Source organism: Anabas testudineus, chromosome 16 (genome assembly GCF_900324465.2).
Source record: "Anabas testudineus chromosome 16, fAnaTes1.2, whole genome shotgun sequence".
In the NCBI taxonomy this organism is placed as follows: Eukaryota; Metazoa; Chordata; class Actinopteri; order Anabantiformes; family Anabantidae; genus Anabas; species Anabas testudineus.
Window position 1 is genome coordinate 10,877,336 of NC_046625.1, and position 22,318 is coordinate 10,899,653.

A 22,318-nucleotide genomic window follows, 5' to 3' on the forward strand; every position below is an offset into this window, starting at 1 on the left:
TATATGTGGGCTCCTCCCCACATGTGTCATTTAAACAGGCACAACAAGTTGTTGTTGTCGTCAGTAATAAACAAACTCCAAAATAAAGATCAGAGGCGGTCACTCCAGAAATCTTGGGTCACATAATCTGGTGATTAGAGGATAAGAAAAGAGGACATGGCAGTTTAGAGGTACAGTTAAGCCACATAACTCCTCCGCACTAATTAATACTTTAGATTTAAACCATTAAGTCAATCTGATACCTTATCTGACCTTAAGACCAGTTTAAAGACATGATGATCACAGACGAACACTGTAAAACACGCTTTAGACAGAAACACTGAGTTATGTTTATGCTCGAAGAAGGGTGGGACACATGGGGGAAATATGTAACGTTGAAATAATTCAATAATAATATGTGCTCAGTATATGAAACAATAAAGAAAATGTAATGTTTCTGATATGAAATAATATCAATAGATAACAACCCAGAACTTTGCTGCTTCTTTTAAAAATGTACTTGATGAAAATTAAGTAACATCAAAAATAAATAAATAAATAAATAAATAATTTAAATATGCTATTATTGCCAGATAATGTCACCTAGCTGAATTTAGGTTTTAGCATAATATGTGGTCAGTTTACCTTTGTCTAAAAGTTTTACAGTCTATTATTATCACAGGCCAAGTACTTACGCCATATGTCTCCAGTATGGTGGGGACAGGGCCAGACCCTGCCCTTGTACAGACATCTTTAATAATGGTGTAATGATGCTGTAGCCTTGCACAGACACACACTTTAATTATAAATGAAACATGACAACACTATAACCTGACAGCCTACTGGAATGAAATGAGGGATCAAATTACACTTTGTATTCACATACTTACTGTGTAGTCTCAAGAATGTCAGTCTTTCACCTTCAGTGTGTATTTAATGTTTGCACAGTATATACTGTATGCATACGTTAGACAGACAGAGTAAATATAACCCTCCCATCTGTTGGCTCTGTGCAGATGCTGCCTCAGAAATAGAGGATTAGTGCTAAACTTAGAGAAGAGGGGGACATGTGATGAGAGGACGAGGGGAAAGCCAGGCGGTGACTAACAACAGAAGCATAAATCTGGGGGCGAATGACAGCGTCAGAGCAGCCGTTCAGAGGGAAGATGAGAAAGTGGAGAGCTGGCAAAGCAGGCAGTGCCGAGTTGTGATGGGGCCAAGTGTGTTGCATCCATGTGAGAGATGAGAACGTGGGGAAAAGGAAAATGTACAAATAAGGAAAATGGGGCGAGTAATGTAAAGACAGAAACATTAGACATGTCGTAAAAGTCATAACATCCCATTAAATATGGTAAAAATAAGCAATAAAGTCAGGGTGATGTGGTTGTTGGTCTGCTGGGAGAAGAGATGTTCACTCCAGAACTGCTGGGTATTTCTGAGAAACGAATAGAAAAGTTTTCAAAATCAGTAGAGTAGGTCCATGGACCTTCTAATAAAACATTTAGCACACTGGGCAACTTTGAGAAGCTGTGATCACAAAGTGATCTCTTTTACACTTCTCAGATGGAGGCATGTCGTTACATTGGTAGGGGAGCAAAGAGGCACAAAAGACTGATTGCCTTTTCATGGCTTATGGCAACAAGCTGTGTCCAAACTCCACGGGCTTGTACATACACTATGTTGCACAAGTTCTCCACTGTTGTGCTGCTCACTGTGGGAATATGACAGTGTGAGGATGTTCAATCAAATGTTAAATTAAAGTAAGTAACACAAAAAAAGAGTCTTTGTGCCGCAGTCGTTCTACGCGGCTTTCTCTTCAGTGTCTGCCCATTCATAGTGGCTTCTCCTGCATTTATGCCTAAAGATGTATTTTTCACAAACACAAACAACCTTCATAACTTACTACATTTCCCCAGGAAAGGTACAAGGTTAAATTAAATGTAAACGGCATAAAATGTTCCACACACAGGTTATGCATCAATTTAATGTGGAATAGTATGGCAGAAATGTATTTCTATGAAAATGCCACAGATTATTGCTATGACCTTAAAGCATTCACCATGAGGTTTGAGAAATTGAATGATTGGCATCAGTGATCAGTGATGAAATTACATTTTTAAAACCCAGTGGGATTCCTCCGAAGCACTAGTGAGAGCTGCTTTGGCATGTACCAGACAGGGCCATAAATAGGAATTATAGGCCCCGCGTACAAGTGGGGATTCTTCTGAGACCTTGAACATGTGTGAGGTTATTGCAGAGGAAAGAGAAAGAAATAAGTTTTAGAACTTTGGTTTTGATTCAAATCCAATGAAAAAGACGGGAAAACATCAAACTACGTCATGTGAACTGTTGTTTCCCACTCACTCTCCTAACACTGGGAGAAGCGTTCACCTCCACCGTCGCTCGATCAACCACACCTGAGTTTTAAACAGGTTTAGCTCCAGGTGCCACAGCGTGACATCAGTGACTCTGTGTTTCTGGGAAGATGCTGCATCACTCAACACGCACACATGCATGGGCACCATACACAGTGTGTGTGTGTGTGTGTGTGTGTGTGTGTGTGTGCACGTTGACGCAGTCGCCCCTTATGTTCAGTGCAACATTGTGGTCTGAATGGAGCACATTTATCTAAGACTGAAATAACACGCGTCCAGGAAGGCGTGTTCACGTGGAGAAGCAGGTTTTTTAAACAGGAACCATAAGGCAGTGGGAAGGCTGTCCTCGCCTCATCACTGCACCAATCACAGGACTCATCATCAACACACAGCAGTGACGGAGGGAGCGTGTTTATCCGAGTGTGTGTCAACCCAGGTGGATCATCTGTCCCTCTTGTCTTTCTCCTTATGTTTCCTGTGTGACTTTGGGTGTGTGGGGATGGGTGGTGGACAGAAGGTCTGGGAAGAGGTCTTCCAAATGATTAGCAACTTGCAGTTTGTCAAAGCGTTCTATCACTTTTGTTTTATTTCTGTGGCTCCAAATGTGGTAAGATCACCAAGGACAGGTTCAGCGGGGCAACGAGCATGAGCTGTCAGATGATCATAGAGGCTGTTAGCCAACCCCCAAGTTAGTCAGTGGAGAATGAGATGAAGCAAAGGCGCAAAACAGCACTTGTACAATTGTTCAAGATTGAAACCGCCATCATGGTTTCCAACTCCACCTCCTAGTTCAACTCTGATCTGTCGTATGCAGTGCACAGTGTCTGTGCACACTTGTCTGTGTGATTTTTAATCATTGTTACTATATGCTTAATTTTCTGTTCTGACTTACAAATAAAGTGATAGCTTATCAGTCACAAAGTTGACCTGTATCTTTGTCTGACCACTTTATGTTTAGGATTTAGATTGTAGGATGGATCCGCATCGAGCAGCTGATACATTAGATCTCCTGTGTTGCTGTTAAAATTCAGAATCATATTAATTCAGGACAAGAAAGCCAACCATGCAAAGCTGTGTGGAGGATTAACTGTAACACTAGAGGGCCTAATAACAGAATGTGTGAGTGTTTAAAATATTGGTGGAACAAGGCTAATGTAAATAACTTCGTATTTACAAGCCTGCCCATGCATAACATTGGATTCTCTGTAGGACAAACACAATCAGAGAAGGCAGATATTTTCTCTTCAGCCTGACTCATTGTGAGAAATGAGTGCAGACAGGAGAGCTGCCTTTAAGTCCGTGACGGGGAGACCTTGAATTTAAACAGTCATTTGCAACAGCCTCGGATGGGTGGTTGTTGCATAATTTTTCAGTGCTTGATATGTGAGTGCATACGTCCCTGGCCTCCGCAGACACTTCACCGCCTTCCCAAAACAAACGCTCTCTATGAGCTTACCTCCTTCAGCTTGTTACAAATAAATGGTTATATCATAATCCAGTAAAATAAATCTGTATGTTTAATCCCACTGACTCAAGTTACACAATGGACACAATGACTTACAAGGACTACAAGTGGGAGCACCTTGACTGAACAGCGGCACCAAGTGGCCAGCTTTGGTTACTGCAGGGTGGATTTGCAGAGTTACTGTAAATGCTTGAATCACACTTACAGTTATGTATGATGCAAAGTCTTTTAATCAGTTTGTTTTCTATACTTTTCTTAAGTTTGACTCACCTTTTTGTGAAGACAAAACTAATAACTGCGATGTGACTCCATCGGCTTCCAAATGAGGACGCATGAACAGCTTAAAAGCTTAAGACATATTCATGATTCAGATCCACCTGGGTTGACATTTATCATATTGTGGTAAAGTTACTAATTATCATAAATAAGCGTGACGAATAATAATGGTCTGAGATCAATAAAGGAGAGTAGTCTGACTATTTTAATAAAATTCAATAAGAGATTCTGGGAGCCTCACATCACCCTAAGTGAGTCAGGGTGATTCTCGGAAAACAGACCTCAATTTGGCAGAATATGGTTTGTTGGGTGGTGTCAGTCATAGCGTTCATGTCTCCTACCAAATGGTATTCAAAGTCTGAATCACTGCCTGGATCCACAGGGTGGATGATGTGTCTGATTCCAAATGGAAATGATGATACTTCTTTGAAACATTACATCAGCAGGATGATCACAACACCTGTTTGTTATATAATATTTAAATTTTTTTTTATGATTATGTTAACAAAACAAAAGAAAACTTAGCTCTGTATGTGATAAGGAGCGGTACAGATTATTTTAAAGGGAGCCTTCTACGGTTTTAAAATCAACCGGAGCAAAGACTAGTGAGAAAAGGCTGTGATTGGATGTATCTCAAGTAGCACTCCAACCCAAACTCTGGGTGGTGGCTGCAAAACGTTTTTTAGCAATCACAGAAAAAGTCTAAAAACCGCAAGTGGAATATTTTTTTATTGATGATTAGTTTCCCAAATATGTTCTCCATTTGTTGACTGACAAACCCTACAGTCCTGCGTCACCGGATGCTCTGTTGGATAACGAAAAGCAGCATTTAGTCACTATTTCGAAGCTTGACCTAGTGGTGCACTTTGATAATCTTTGTTGCTTCCATAAGTTAATCCAGAAGCTCAAGTAAACCGTGTATCTTTCATCTAACAATTGTACATCACGTCTACTTCTTTAATCTATACTTCACCTCTATCTGCTGATGGCTATCTCTCCATCTCTTTCACCACGCTGGTCCTGTCAGTGGAGAATATCTCCACCCGTATGACAAAGACGTGTGCGCTTATCACCAGCAACAGCTTTATCTGTCCATCAGCCATGTCAGTCACACAGGTGCACGCTGCTGGCCTGTCCAATTGTCATTCAAATGTTGGGCTGCTGATTGAGGTGCTTATCTCTCCTAATCGGAGCGTGCAAAGGTATTACTGCTCAGGGAGAGCGTCGCCACGCCAACTTTGATATGGAAAATCATATCTGTGAGCCCCAAAACAATATACCAGGTAAAACCTTTCCTGCAACCTCTCTGTCTGCTGTCTTGGATTAACTCCATGCTTCTTCCCTTTTTTCAGATCCTCGAAGACAGAGAGAGCAGGGAGGGCGAGCGATGCTTAGAAAAAGGGAGACAAATAAAGAGGCCAACACGCATCTTGTTAAAAGTAAGATTTGTAAGCTTATTATTTTGTTATCATGATCATTGTTATAACCTCTGTTATGGTTTGTTCAGTTTACAGTTTATTTTCAAGTTCATTTAAAGTCATTCCAGTCGAAGGTAAACATGATTGTAAATTGTTGTTTCCAACACTATTAAATGCTTTTGTTGTTTTTCAATCAATCGGTCACACTCTCTCACTCATACACACATGGAAAGAGCAGAAACAAAAAGACCACTCACTTGCTCCCTCATTCACTCACACACACACACACACACACACATACTGACACCAATACATACCAACATAGACAGCATTTCATGCTAAAGCTCCTGCACACAGCCATGAAGTGATTAACAGAAATGATTCTCTCTATCTAACACACACAGACACACACACACACACACACACACACACACACACACACACACACACACACACTCACACACACACTCTGTCAGAAGCACAAACAAACACACACTTTCTTGCTCTCGTGTCTAAGTTTCTTAAGTGCAACTTCTTGAAGAGTGATTTACCCTCTGGCACAGCTCTTTGACCCTCCCAGAACCCAAACCTCTCCTACTTTACCATATGTACACCTGGGCTGTTTACACACTGTATTGTAGTGTAATTAAAAGCTGCTCTTGATAGGGCAACAAGAGACAATATATTTCTATGAATCTGAAAACATCTTTTGCCATTTGGCTGTCCATATGTATAGTATAAGACATTTTATAACAGCCTACGACCAGGGTGAGTTGTACTAGTCATGAGTGAACTAACTTCCATGTGAATATAATACGCGGACTGTCCTTTTAAGAGCATAAGCTGATATCATAATAGGTTTGGAAACAAAATAATAATTTTAAGTTAAAAATTAGTATAGCCCAAGGGTACATATGGCTCAACCCACCCAAGTCTCCAACTATTAAACTATTATACTCAACAAAATAATAGTAATAGTAATAATAATTATAATAAAAAAGGAAACTGCGCTTAAAATTTGTAAAAATGCTTACATCACATTTCACCTCGGCACATTTCCAGACATTAGATTTCCATTCTCAGTCCATTTTGACATTTACATGAGCACTTGAACGCCTCACTTGCCGGTGGGTGAGTCATTGTGTGACCTCGTCGGCCAACAGTCAGTTCTGAGTCCATCATCATCATCTTCATTATCATTTTAACCATCACCAGTATCAGCTACGATGGTAGGCCATGCAGGCCGTGCCCTACTACAGTCCATTGTTGGCAGGGTAGGGTAACCATGGTGAATAAGGTACTGGTTGTTATGGAGATGCTATTCTGATGCAACTGACTGGTGCAGTTGTTTTGAATTGCCATACCTTCCCACCAAAGCACTTGTTTTGTATGTATTACTTGTTGCTTTAGTTGTGGTTTGATTTTTTTTTCTCATTTTGCATTTTTCTTTTAATACTCACAAGATGTACGGTACGTGGATGTATTTTCAGGCTGTTAGTACCATTTAAAACAATCTCGCACACTCTCAAACACCCACGTGGCACATTCAGACCTATGTTTTCCCTCTCACACACACATACAGTCATACTGTAACAGAAAACTGTTCACATGTGGCATCTGACAAATGGGTTTACATAGATGAGATTGGTAGAGCAGGCTGCTACACCGACACAGACCAGTGCAGAGCTTCTTATTGTCCGGGACTTGACCTGTTCAATGATCCTTGTGTGAGTAACCGTCTTTCCTCCTTAGTCCTTCCTTTCTCCTCCTTTCTCTCCTTCATACAGCCTGCGGTCGGTCGAGCACAGGGCAGTAATGCTGAGTGTTTCCATTGCTGCGCTGTAGCCATCGTGTGCTTCGTTAACCTCGAAGATGACAGAGGACTAACCCAGAACTTCAAAGGCAGGACAGAAAAATAACACAGCAACTTACAACACCAGTAAACCCTTGAGGTTTCTGTGTCATTGGCACATCTAAGTTCTTACTCCCCTTCTCTTTGTTGCCCCCAAATGACGTTAAGGTGAATGATCCATTATTTAAATGCTCTGTATTTTTCCCCTGACCCATCCAGTCCCGTTGCCGTCTTTAGGATTGTGCAGTAGATAGTGAACACGGGATGACAGCAGAGTGAAGATGGCAACTGAAACACTTGCATCTGGAGTCCCAGGGTGTGTGTGTGTGTACAAACTATTAGCTACTTTGACTAGTGTCCTACAGAGGACCAGCACAGTTCATCAGCTGGTTCGTTTTTCTTTCCTCCGTTGGCTGGGACAAGTTCCCAGGATCAAGATCAAGAATAATAACAACAACAACAAAAAAAAAAAAGGCATTTTTAGTTCAGTTCTGCTGAAATGTATTTGATTCAGTTCATCTGAGTTCAGTTTAAGTCTTGTTGCAAGAAACTATGGCAACTAGCCCTAAGGAAGTGTTTCAGCCAATCATATCCAAGGGAAAGTCTTCAAATGGTTTTCAATTGGATGAGTGGATCTGATGCTTTTTCTTCTTGTTATTAGGGTTTCAGCCCCACCTCTCCCGTTGTATAAATGCTTTGTGTGGTGTGCATGATTCAACAAGCTCAACCTGTGGCCTGTATAGACACACACAACACACACACACACACACACACACTCATCAAACACACAGTCTACACCTGCATCTGCAGCTGGCTCTAATGCAATACATGGTTCAGTCTGTGTCGCAGAGTGCCTGAAGGTCGCTCGACTCCACCAAAACCACACTCCGTCAGACACACAGCTGTGCACACACGCACACACACACACAAATTCGGACTGTGATGTTTGAAAACTCTCATTTCAAAGTCTTCCTCCTCTTGCCTCCTGCTCTATTTGTGGTATCTTAACTGTCCTCTCCACTCCTTTCCCCTCCTGACTCCCTCCCCCCCCCACTCTCCCACCCGCTGATACTGTACACCCTCCCAAGGCTAGTTGGCATGGCGACGTTGATGGGATGGCCGTTGCTAGGAGATGAAAAGAGCAGCCAGAAGGAGCATCATCATGGTGAGGAGAAGGCGATCCCTTGATGGGCTGCTTCCGCTAACGCTCTTCTCCAGCTTGGGAACCTCAGGGTTGAATTCACCTGGAAAAATACAGAGACGGGGCAGAAGAGGAGAAAACAATGAAGCGAAGTGATGTCTTCATATCATCTATTACTACACTTAAAAACCATGAAAAGTCGAGTTTTAAGATAAGTTTATCGGAGATCCTAATTGTGCTATAATCGTGTTACACAGCATGGCTGTTATTAAATATGACTACATTCTGCAATTAAAAAGCCTGGCTGAACAAAAGGCAGCTATCAGCGCACAGAGTCTCACTCCCACTGAAATGTGGTTAAACTGCAAGAAAGACAGCACAACAGCAGTGCTGGAGTAGACTTCAGCTTTTATTAAAGAGCCCTCATTGTTCTAAAGTGAGACATTTCCAGTCAAACTCACTTGCATACTTACATACACTGTAGGCACTTTAAGCCCTCTCAAACCCTTTGTATGTACACCTGGTGATGACCTTAAAATAGTCTGTGGTCTTTTGCTGCAGGCTACACACAGACTGTTTATGTCTAGCTGATGTACAAAAACACTAGCCCCTAGACAGTTCACTACACGCCTCCCCTTATGAGACCCACCCTTAGTAGTCACTTGATTAATAAGAGTGGAGACCAGACTGAAGCACACATTTCTAATGTAATGTGGGGGTGTTCTCATTGTTTCCACTCGGTGCCATTGCGAGAATCCAGAATATTTCCAGCTGCTCCGTGGGTCAGACAGCAGAGTAATGACTGGCTGACACCTGGTTTTAGAGATGGCCTCCTCTGGTGTGCTCTGCTGCCCAATCTAATGAGGTCTATGCAGCAGTGGAGCTCAGGTTAAATGCTTTGACCGTGTTGTAACTGAGAGTGCAGCTGAGGGGTCAAAACAATGCGTTACTCTGGCTCTGACTGACAGAGGAATGTGGTTCTGAAGACACAAACAGCAGACTCTGGAGCATCTCGCACAACTGGTTCTAAAGCGTGACTCTACTAATCGCCCCATCACACACAGGCGCGCGCACACACACACATACCCGCTGTCTGTCACTAACCGTCAGAGATAAACACATTATTCCTGGCGCGCAGTTTTGGCACGATGTTTGTTCTGGAGCATGTGACGTACATCGCAACCTTCTGACATGTTCAAACATCAGATCACACAAGGAAGAAATGTCTGCAGCCGCGTCTCTGGGTATGAGGATGTGTGTGCATATCACATTTTAAAGTAGGAAACACTTCAATAACTGGGAAACTTAGACACCTTGGAGGCTCTGTATTTGTGAGTGTGAGTGAAGATGTGTATGTTTTTTAGTAGTAATTATTTAGATCTAAGTTAAAATATCAAATTGTATATGTTGTCCAGTCTTGTATAATATAATTTATTTGTCAAATAATGAATATGAAATGCACAATTTAGATGATCACAAATACTTCATCTCCTGCACACTGAGTGACCTAGAAAGCAGAAAGCACGCTACTATGTAATTTAATTCAAGAGTCCTGTAATAAACACTTTGTGGAAATAATTATCTTTAATTATTGTTGACACTGCGAGAGAGGTGTTGTAATCGTCTTACACATTATAATTTGTGGTGTTTTTAGATCAGAATGTCCTAATTAAGGTGCGTTAATGTTGCACTTTAATATAGCTGGGGAAATTTAGAGACACAGATTAAAATAATAATGGCCAATACTGATACAACTGCCTCTTTCATTAGATCCACACAAAGTGCCACAAAGTGTTTTTAAGAGCTGACAGCTTCTCCTTGAGGCTTGTAAACCGAGTTTGATAAGGAAAATCAACACAACACCTCTGCACAATAAAAAACTATTTCTCAACTTGGTTGAACAAACGTTGGTTGTCATTGTGAATATAAACTGGTGTTAAATTTCCTGACCTACTTTTAAAACCACTGGCACATTTTCAGACGTCAGCTGTGACATCTGAAAATGCACAGTGTTTGTGTATGTAATTTTGATTACACCCTACAGCAGTATGACTGCAGGTAAACAGATGGAAACACCACATCGTTATGATGGATAAGTTTGAATTGGTTCTGTTGCAACGCAAATAATTTTCTATCATGAAATATGGTGTAAAGTGCAACTACTAGTGCTATTAGTATTAATATTAAATACAAATCTTTTTACAAGTCTGAAAGACTAAATACACATACATTTAATAATAAGTGTCATTCATTAACCTTTATATGACATATTGATAACTGGCTGAAATAAAAAACAGATACCATAATAGTTTCAACAAATCCGTCCGTTTGAAACAGTCTGATATCCAACCTGACATTTCTGGCAAAGTACCCCAAACACACTGTCGCTTAAAGGAGTGGTAATTGCTACAATAAACCCCATTTAAGAAAAAGCTTCTGATTTCCCCACTAATGGCTGGACCAGATCGTCAGACACAGTAACTTCAGCCAACAGCGTTGGTAAATGAGTATCCTCCCACTGAAAGCCATCAGTAATCACATGGCTGCATGGGGAGCTGCTAGCACCATTCCATCTGTGTTGTAAATGAGATCTAAATGAAATCTAATACTAGAGGCTGTATTCAGAAGGGAACCACTGTTGAGCTGTAGACACTGATTGAAAGGGGCAGCACCCAGGAAATAAACTGTGAGCAGTGAAGCACGGAGAGAGAGACAGAGAGAGTGAGAGAGACAGAGAGAGTGAGAGAAAGAGTGAGAGAGAGAGAGAGAGATGGGTGGTTTACAATATGAGCCTGCAACCCAACATTCAGCTTAGTTAAACATTTTCAGACACATTGTGATGAGGCAGATTCGAACTGAGCAGTTTGTGCGTCGCCTTGCGTTTGTGTGAACGTGCTGATGTGAACTTTGAATAACAGTAATTAAAAAATATGATGCGATGAGTCTAATCGGCAGTCAGCAGGATGAGAAGAAGGGAGGGCAACAGGACACCACACTGCTTCTTTGTTTTCAGTTCGTTTTACAGCTCTCTGCTGATTTCTACACTTCCTCTTGCACCACTCGAGTTATCCTATTAATTTAATTGGCAACACAGCACTACAGGTGAAAATGACCCATAGGAGCAGGAGTAATTTGCTCTCTGCTTTTGTGTAGGCCATTCATTAATATTAACAGTATATTCAGGTACTGTTTTTCTTATCGGTAGATTCAGTCCAACCTCATCTGTGGAAAATCTTTTACTTTGTATTTGTGTAACTTCTAACTAGGTGTGAACTGTATGTGAATTGTATATTTTATATTACTGGAATGCACACATTTAAAACTGTGTGTGAGAAAGAATGAATACAAGTAGTGAGGATCGATGATGATGTATATACTGTATTCATATTGACTACATCACTGTGATAACGTTCTTGCATACTATACTGTACAACTATGAGATTAAAATAGTTTTGGAAAAAAAAAACTCAATTTCACACATCAAAAGGTGAATAAACTGGGTTTTGGTGGCTTTCCCCTCCACTGCATTCCTACTTGTACTCTGGGAGGAAATATGGAGGGTGGGAATTAAAAGGCGGGAGGATGAGGAGGGCACAGAAGAAGGAGATGGAGTGAGAGAGAAATGAGATGAAAGAATGATGGAGGGAGGAAAAAGAGGCGAGGCAGAGGTATCTCAACAAACTTATATGACCTGCAGCCATTCACCGCAGCCCGTGATGAGTTTTCTTATGACAGATATAAGAACAGTCTGATTTATTACACATGCACGCCGATGCAAGTGTGCGTGTGCACACACAGATTAACAACACAGCACCATATTTTACAGGCTACCTTTAAAACATGTGAAACTAGACAGGATGATGATTGATACCCACATGTCTGGTTATGTAATGGTAGGTAGCTACACCGTGGAAGGTGTTCATGTTGTTATTGTGCTGCTTCACTGTTGTTGCCATAACAGTGAGAAGAAATCATCTGACATTATCTGAGTTGCCATTCAGTTTCCCTCTTAAATCAAAGCTACGTTCCTTACAGTGCATGCAGGTTTAGCATGATGCAGGTGATTCCCACTACTGCACCGAGTCAACCTGATAACAGCAATAACCGGGCAAAGAGGGAGCACTCGCCAAGATCTAAAAGTGACTACAGGAAGTTCGATCCAAAATGTTCTTTTCTGAATGAATCTTTATATATTTCTTTGTAAATAACCATGAAACTCTGTGTTCTTTGCTTATCCGGTGAAAACTGCGAGTGTGAAATGAATATGCATGTAGTTGTTTCGCAGGATCAGCAGCTTGCCAAGCCAGCTGGTGCCGTGAAGTTAACTGTGCTGGAGGTTTTTGAAAAGGACATATTCCAGTTTGATTCACTTTTGATGCTGTATGACAGACGAACTGGCCACTCTGCCATTAGATATTATTGATCAATTAGCTGTCAGTATTGAGAGACCTAATGACATTTGATACAGTCAAGCAGCCTAATGAAAACATTAGTGACTCAGTGATAACAGTCTCTCTCTCTCTCTGTGCTCGCTTGTTGTCCAGCTGTCATGTCCAAATGAGAGTTAAATATGAAATTTTGTACTTAAGACTTCATGCTGCAATGGATTTTGCCTATACAGCAAAGACTGTCCCAAATATCCAAAGCCCGTGAGGAACCCTTTGAAAAAAATATTTTTTGTTCTGATTCAAAGGTAACGATGTGAAAATACAACAAAAACGTATGAGGATATTGGTGAATTAGGCCAAATATTCCTGTATTCAGATACAAATATTGTCTTTATTTCACTGATAAGTATAATTTCAGTTATTAATACGAAAATTAAAGTGATTTCAAATTTAAAATACAATTATTATGAAACCAATTCTATCCCAAAGTACAGCAAGTTTAGGAACTATCAGTCATATTATAGTATCTTGTTTCATCGTACATGGGTAGTTTATTTAGAGTCATAAAGTGTTTTAATCCACTGCTGAAAATAGTCATTTTTTAAAAACTGTGACCAGTTTTTAAAGTTCTGCATATCCGGTAGGAACTAATGAGCTTTGGGCTCTGTGCCACATGGTGAGCATATGGAAGTTGGAAAGTACTGGGAGACAGACTAACACATTATTTTGTAAGAACTGAACAATAAAATAATTATCCTTGATCTGCAATATGGACACTTACAAAGTGTGAATCATTTGATTTCCATAATTTGAGGCTTGTGATCTGATAGAAAACCATGAGTGTATGTCTGTTTTTACAACCCCAGGTGTCTCACACAAGTCTTCTCCACAGTTACTCAACGTCATGTGTGTATAAGTTGAAGCGGATGTGTGTATGACTCACCAATATCATCAAGTTTTAGACCTGGTTGTGGGTAGTCTGGTTCTGTAGGCTCTGGCTCATCATCCACGTCAGAGGCTGAAAAGGAGAGACAGAACAAGAAATCATACAAGACAGAAAAAGAGGGAGTGGGATGGTGAAAGAGAAAGAGTTGAACCACTGCTCCAGCCCAGAGGATTGTAATTACAACCAACTTGAAAAAAATGCATGAGTGCAACAAGGCAAGAGTGCAAGGGTTAAAAATACCCCTGGAGCAGAAAGACTGACAAGCTATAACATCACCAGCAACCCTGAGAAGAAGAAGAACGAGGGAATGATTAAACAAGTGAGAGAGCGGGGGGGCAAGAAGGAAGGTGAGGGGAGGCAGACTGCACCGAAGAGAGGCAGTGTGTGAAAAGGAATGGAGGGCAATGGATTCAGGGAGTGGGAGAGGGAGGAGAGGTTAATACTATAGGGCTGTGGAAGTTAAAAGGACCGGACAGGCCAGGGATCAAAGTCTGTGTGTGTGTGTGTGTGTGAGAGAGAGAGAGGGTCAGGAGATTGAAGGATGGCAGGAGAGCGAGCGAGAGAGGTTAACACTACATATACACAGCCACCCACTGGCTGCATACAGCAATAAATGGATTCTGACAGGGAGTGAGGGAGGAGGGGCAGAGGAGGAAGAAGGACAGGAAGGACCTTCAAAGCTGGAGCTGCTTCTTTCTGCTGCCGTAGATGGAGAGAGAGGAGGAGAAAGAAGGACGAGACAGAAAAAGTGAGAGAGAAGAAAAGAAGAAAGAAGGGGGGGGGGGGGTGCTGTGCTGTGAGTGAAATTGCTGCAGGGGAAACTCAGCAGGAGTATTAATAGCTCTGCCTGTTTCAGACTGTATTTAGATTGTGTGTGCATCTGTATGCAGCCAGTGTGTGTCTGTGAGTAATGTGTAGGAATCTAAGTGTGTGTGCGCTTGTGAGTGGGGAGCCCTGTGTATGCCAGATGGGTACAGTGGCCAGATGGGTGCAAGTACTGTACAGTCTGCAAACAGGTCCGTGAATTGCATTAAAGGTCACCACACACACACACACACACACACACACACACACACACACACACACACACACACACACACACACACACACACACACACACACACACACACAGAGTGAGGGCAACTGAGAGACTCACCCGTAGAGCAGCAGACGTACACTCGTAGTCTCAGACAGCTACGCCCATGGTGGTGGGTGGGTGTGGCTGTGAAAATGTAAAATACACACTAGGTCATCATGCCATTGTATATTTATATACGTTTATTGCTTTGAATTATATTAACTTATGTGGTAAAGATTTGTTTTTGTGTTCTGCACTGATAACAGGTACACCTTACAACTAATTACTGATAAACCAGAACAATACACGACACTGGATCAGGCCTTTATGACGGGCATGATTGATCCAGTCTTGGATTCAGAGGGGAGATGAAGTGAACATTCAAGTCTCTTGAATCATAGATTAATCGAGTTATCTGTCGTTAATCTCCTTTTTTTCCCCACGGTGCACCACGCACACTTGCAGGCTTCACTGAGAACATATTTTAGATGGGACTACATGTGTTTGACGTACAGTTTCTGGCACGTCTGAACTGTTTTCCTTTGTCAAGAGATCTGTAGCCTTTACTAGTAGATAACCTGTACCATTATCAAGTAAACACAAAACGGTCTCCAGCCAATCTGCCCACAGCGGACGCCAGTTTGACAGTTTTAGTGATTTTTATATTAGATAAAGGTCATGCTCAGATGGGGCTGTTTGCCACTAGTCCTGTAATGTGAACTTGTTCATTTCAGAGAACGTTTACTGCCACTAATAAAATTAATCTATCCTCAAAGCAGCAGTCTGTTGCTATAACTGACTGTACAATTCATCACTATTGTACTGATTATGTCCAAATCATGTTTAATTAGAGAACTGCTTGTCCCAAACATTCGCATCACAAATACTGTGAAGAAAACAATTAGGTTTGTTAAACTGTCGGAGCAGTGAGTTGAAAATGTTTGGATGGCACAGCTCTGATCACTGTGAGCTACTGGAACATTACAACACACGAATGTGGGTCCATTTGTACAAAAGAAAGATGAAGATGAATAATTGTTAAATATTTCAATAAAGTATTCACAATAATGTAAAGCTAAATAAAGTTAATAGAGATATTTTATATTATTGTTTTCATGTCACTGCAGGAAGGCACAGGTTTATTATAACATGATTAATAGCTGAACTCCATTTCGCTGCTCCACCTTCAGGGTTCTGGTATTGTTCATGTTTGCTCACCGTCTTTACATTAACACCGGTGCCTTTCCTGCAATGACTGTTATTGTGCAGGATTTTAAAAATGACATAAATTCAGTTTAGTCAGTTTTTACCTTCAAGTTCAAATGCCTTAAATATAAATAATAGTATAACCAAGCAATTGTGTTGATGTTCACGTTGATCTGATAGTGGAAAGGTACTGCTGAGGTGACAAGTGAACAAGACATCCTTTTGTGGTAAAGCAGCATCTTTCTAGAGCTGTCCCCCGTGTAGTTATGGATTCATTAAAGAGCCAATTACTGTGTAAGACATCTAGAATTCCCCTGAAATATATGTTTTTACATTGTTTTATGACAGCTAAAAAGTCATTTTTTACACATTTCCTACTGACACAACTGTGTTGCGAGTTAATTTGATCAGCAATCAACAAAATTGATGAGCCTGTCCGACTGCAGGGAGATGTCATAAGAGCTTTGTCATCTTGAAATTACCCGAGGACAGACTCTGGCTAATTTGAACTGAGCATTCATCAAATCCATGTAACAATTAAAGATCAAATTGAATCATTGCTGCTCTACTTTCAGTACAACCCTCAGCTGCTGCACTGGTTACTGGTTTGGTGCCACTCACAGATGTAGTAGTACTCCTGTCCAACGTTGAACTCGTAGCCCAAGGAGAAGGCGCTGTAGCGCTGGAACTTCTCGGAAAACTTGATGGGCGCATGGGGGGCGTGAGGTCGGTTACACTCCCACCTCTTGAAGCCCAGCTGGGGGTCGCAGGTCCTGTAACCACGGTAACTGACCATGTAGAGGACGTACTGCTCGCCGGTGCCCACCATGCGCTGGCTGTCGTTGTAATGAGGGCAGTAGATGTCCAGGTAGTCATTAACGTTCACCTGCATTGTGTATCCCTCCCTGCGCAGACTGGACAAACAGAAATAAAACACACACGGTTTAGAAATCATGTAAGTTTCAGAATACACATTATTTACATTTTACATAGCAAACATAAATTAGTGTTGTTGTCTTTAGACACAAAAAGGATCAGTATCCTCATCTTTTTCCTTGTGTGTTTGAAATAATGTCATTACATAACCTAATACAAGTTCCTCATAGTACAGACAAGGTACACCAATTACAACAATTTTTCACATTTGTACATCACTGCAAAGACAACGTCATGTCACGGTATGTAGCATGGTATGCTGTGTTTGGATTCACCCGGGTCAAACAAACAGGTGTGAGTGTGTGTGTTTGAGTGTGTGTATTTGTAGCTGCAGGGTTGCTGCATGCAGAATGCGGAGCTAGCTCTTCAGTACGAACTCAAGGCCCCAGGGCCACAGCTCCTTCTCCTGGTGTCAGCGCAGCGTTGTCCCCTAACCCCAGTGCTCGTACATCAACCTGAGCACAACGTTGCGCTCACGTCAGCCGTCAACATCCTGGCTACATTTCTCCCCACCCAAAGCTCATATATCTGCATCAACCCTAAAAAAGACTCAGCTTGACAGGAAGATAAGGTCTGTGTGTTTGGGTGTGCATTTGTGTGTGTGTAGTGACAAAGTGAAATAGATTCTTTCCTGACATCCAAAAAGCTCTTTTTTTCTCTCCATCACAGACACAGGCCCATATCTGTGTGACAAAGACAGGTTGCAGTTGTAAATCATACACACGTCGATGAGCATGTCCGCTCACACACACACACACCACACACACACACACTCTCTCTCTCTCTCAGATGTACTAGTGGTGACACTATGAAATCAGAAGGGGGCAGCAGTGTGTCATCCTCAGCCTGATGCTTCCTCTCTCCCCCTTTGCCAGTTCTAGGTCATGTCTCTGGGGAGATTATTATTCAATTATTAAATGAAGATCGAAAACACTGTTCCCAATGTCTCCCTCTTGCCATCACTTCTTATCGCTCTCTTCAAATCCATCTTGAGTTTGTCTTTCTCTCCATTGCTCTCATCCTTTTCTTTCATCCAAACATGAATGGAGGTTGAATTGTTCAACATTCACCCTGTGCTTTCTCTTCCTCCTCTCCCTTTCTCCCATTACATCATTTGTAACAGGGGAAAGGGAGCCTGCACAGAAGATTTACTTCTTGTGGTATCAGTATTTGAGAAGAGTGTAAAATACTTAATTTACGCTATATTTATAATGAATGCAAGAGAGAGAGAGAGAGAGAGAACACAAGTGAAGGATGAATTTGGTTCCACCAGGGAGGCGTGAATGCAAATTGAGTAAAAGAGCAGTGAGTGCCAGAACAGAGCAGCAAAAAAGAGGTTTTACACTACCAAAGAAAAGCAAGTTCTCTTAGATGAAGGGATAATGGGAGAAAAAGAAATAGAGAAAAATGAGGAGGAGGGCAGCTCGGAGCATCTTGAGTAATCTGAAAGCAAATCACTGCTCTAAGATAAAAGCTTGCTTTAGGATCCCCATTGTGTGTGTGTGTGTGTGCACCCACTTTTCTTTGTGTGCCATCAAAGCACATCACCTTTCTTTCCAACCTTTTCCAGTGTGTTTGGCAGTGTGGCATGTTTAAGGGGCGTGTGTGTCACATAAAAAACAAACACAAAAAAGGATGATTATACAAAAAGCATTAAGTCATGTGCCATCGAGATATTAGATTTAACAATGTAACAATATGTTTTATGACATTCATACGTATTTTGCTTTGTACCCGATGCTACAAATGTGTCTTTGATGAGGGAGGGAGGTGTGATCATTACCGTGTGGTTAAATGGCCACAGTTCTGCAGGTCATGTGACATCACACAAAAACCTTCTGCAATGCAAACGCATAAAGTAAACATTGACTGCAAGCTACGGCGGCTCTCGCTATGAGCGAGGTTAATATCACAACCTTAATTTGTGTTTTTAACCACACAATAACACATTCCATGTACTGCAAGACTCTGGAAAAAGTAAAAAGTTGAAACTCAGACGGTTAACCAGTTTCTTAGAGTTATTTTGAGGAATAAACTCGTTGTTGCCAGATTTTTGTCAGAACATCTCAACCTGTTACCACTTTTATCTGTTACCAGATGTTTTTTTTGCTCAAACTCTCTTGAATGTGTTCTATCTCCCGCCGAACCAGACGTTGTAATGGTGTGTATTTACTGACGGTTTGTCTGCCCACAGAAGATTGCAGATTTGACTACTCCTACACCGACTCCTCTTCATTGAAGTGACTTTTCTCTTAATAATTTGGCGTCACAAATAGAATACGAATCAGTGCCAGGACAGTTTAGATTAGATTTTTCTTTGGAATTGCAATTCAACATATTGGTATGCAATTTCTGAAAATTGAAGTGCTGGCTGTTATATACATTTGACTGGTACTGCACACGGTGTTGATTATACGTTTGATATAAAATTGTAAGAACACCATGTTGTAACAACTATACTGTTGAAATTGGAATATTGAAAATATTACATGTTAAACTTTAATTGTAGGTGGATAAACAGAGGTAAAGGTACTTGGTATAAGCCAGAATCTAAGACAGATCCCAGTTAATCCTCACAATCAGTGTGCCAGAGGTGAGGTTGGTAAAGTTATGGGAATGTTCTGCTAAAATTTCTGCTCCTGCTTTTGTTATTAAGTTTAAAAAAATATCAGGAAAATGTTCAATATTATTCTGATATAACAGCACAGAGTGAAATCACAAAATGTACCAGAGAATTTAATCAAAATGGAGAAAAAACAAATAGCAAAACAATAACTAAATTCATGTGTTGAATATTTTATATTCATTGCACATGTATTATATTGTTTTGAGTGTATGTGGATTCTTTGTTGAATATTAATATTTTTATAACTGTGTGTGTGTGTGCTGATGTGAACAGACAGATTAAATAAAACTAATCTTTGACAATGGGTTTTTTGAAAGAGAACTCTTTGAGCTATGAAATAACTTTAGGTTTTTATGTTCATTATTTAAGTGAAACAGTTGAATATAAACTGTCTGTTGGGAATGTTATCTTTTCCTTTGTGCAAAATTGATGTGACAACTCCATACAGTCACAATCACATTATTCTTCCAGTGTTCTTCAAGACAAAAGAAAATGCAATAAATATTTTAATTTTAAAAACCGGCTTCTCAGTGAATTGTGAGTGGAAACTCTGAGAAAATAAAATTCCCAAAATCTTTTTCATTCCCCTTTAATGTTATTAGAGTGAGTGAAAACTCAAAATAAAGAGAGACACAGAAACAGAGATGCAGAGTAGCTTATGAGATGTCATGATGTGTTGCTTTCGTCTGCTCTCTCCTGATGCCTCCCTTTCATACTGCCACCAGAAATCTCCTCGCTTGTAATTGACACCTGGCTAGTTGAGGCTGATAGCAGCGAGAGCTGAAAGATGGACGGGCACGTTTCATCAGCAACTCTGACGATCTGAGCAACAGATTCTAGGAGCAAAAGAACACTTAGATAGAGAACCACAGGAGAGACCGATGGCAGGACGGACAGAAAGATGGGCGGCAGGGTTTATAGGATGAGACGTGGGGTAGTCGGGGTTAAAAGCTGGAGAGTCTGGCCACCAGGGAGCAGAGGAAGATAGCAGGAGGGAGTGAGATGGAACAACAGCTAAGAGCAAGATCAAAGTGGGCCCGGATCAATGTCACTACTGTAAAATCACATCAAGAAGTGCGAGAGATGGGAGAGAGGGAGAGAGAGACAGTTTGTTGCCTATATAAATCAGTAGTAGGCAATGTAATGTCACAAAGTTACCCCCTGCCTGCCCATTATCTGCCTGGCCTGCTGGAGCTCTGTGCAATAAAACACTTTGACAGTAAGAGCAATCATTCCTTTTTATAACATGAGCTTGGAGAACTGGTTTTTACTGTGCTCTTCTCTGTTGGTAAGATGGTAGATTCTGTAGAGAAGAGGGGCACTGAGGGGGTCTCAAAGCCCACGGATGTAAGACAGTGAGTGTAGTTTTCCACTGCAAGTACAATCTTAGCATGGTGAATAAGTATTGTGAATTTGCTGAGAAATGAGGACGGAGGAAGTAGTTCATGTGTGCAGATATTCACTCTTCACATTTTTAAGGTCTTAAACTTTGTTGTCTTTCCCTGTATGCCAGCTCTTCAACGACAGCTGGGACCAGTTTCAGCCTTAGTTCAGCACCCAAATGACCTCTTCACTACTATTAGTAAAAGTAATTTGCAGTTTTCTCTAAATAGGTGATTTTCTGTGCTCACATATTTATCAATAGGACTTTTCCAAATATGGCAGGTGTAAAAAATAAACTGAATGATGGCTGAATTCCACTTAGCTGCTGAATGTTGGCTCACTGTCACATCTTACTGGGAAACCTGAGTGTAACAGAGCCATTAATAATGTGCCTTTCCTTCTGTGAGTAGTCAAAATGTTTTCTTTAGCCGACGGTTTCATTTTTTCATTATTACGGAAGTCGAGTTTATATTTAGAGCATTAACCTATGAGCAACAATGAGTTGCCAACATTTGTAGCAACCAAGTGAAAGTAGATATATGCTGTTTAAAAAAATGTGTTGTAGTCCTGCTCGGCTTCATTACGAATACTAAACTCCAGTTCATTGTCTGGATTAGCAATATTCTGATATAACCAACCTCCATTACGTAAATGAACACACATCCAGATAAGTATAAAATGTAAAAAATATTATTTTTATATCTTCACATCTCATGTAGGAGTAAAAAGGAACTTTTAAGCTTGACAGAAATAGTGACTTGATATAATGGTGGTATAAATCAATCAGAAATTACAAGGAACACAATTCATTCCTTATCGCCTGGCCCCTATTACATAGGTGTCTATGTTTTTGTATTCCTTCGAAGTAACTAAGTCTTAATACTCAACAATCCAAAGTAAAGGGCGTCAAATGGCTGACTGGGTTGCAACAGTATGTAACTGCGTGAGCGTCAGTTAACTGCCAAAAAACATGCATGCCAACATAAATCAAGGGTAAAGAAATCAAAGGAGACATTGATGATGGGCACAAGGTTAGGCTGGATTAAAACCTGTCCAGCAGTGTTACAAATGATTGCCAATCAGGACTTAAAAGCCACTCTGCCTCCTGAGGCCAGAATTCTTAATCCCATCTCAGTTCGGTACAGAGATGCTAACATTGTTGCGGGAGGACTCCAATCAGCCAGCGGAGCGGTAGGTATAATTGAATGGCTCCCCTGCTGAATGGAGACTCCCAGAGATCTGTAGCATC

At 40.9% G+C, this 22,318-nt stretch overlaps 1 protein-coding gene across 1 annotated transcript in view; it reads right to left on the reverse strand.

The window, feature by feature from the left end:
* Positions 1–5,451: 5,451 nt before the first annotated feature.
* efna3b (ephrin-A3b) overlaps positions 5,452–22,318 on the reverse strand; it is a 51,775-nt gene continuing 34,908 nt past the window's right edge. Inside the window, exons 3-6 of the mRNA XM_026370058.1 lie at positions 16,746–17,038; positions 14,997–15,062; positions 13,838–13,912; positions 5,452–8,609 (exon numbers count right to left, since the gene is read on the reverse strand). Of these exons, the coding sequence (XP_026225843.1) occupies positions 8,491–8,609; positions 13,838–13,912; positions 14,997–15,062; positions 16,746–17,038 (553 nt within the window). The 3' untranslated portion in view covers positions 5,452–8,490. The remainder of the gene's footprint in view (positions 8,610–13,837; positions 13,913–14,996; positions 15,063–16,745; positions 17,039–22,318) is intronic.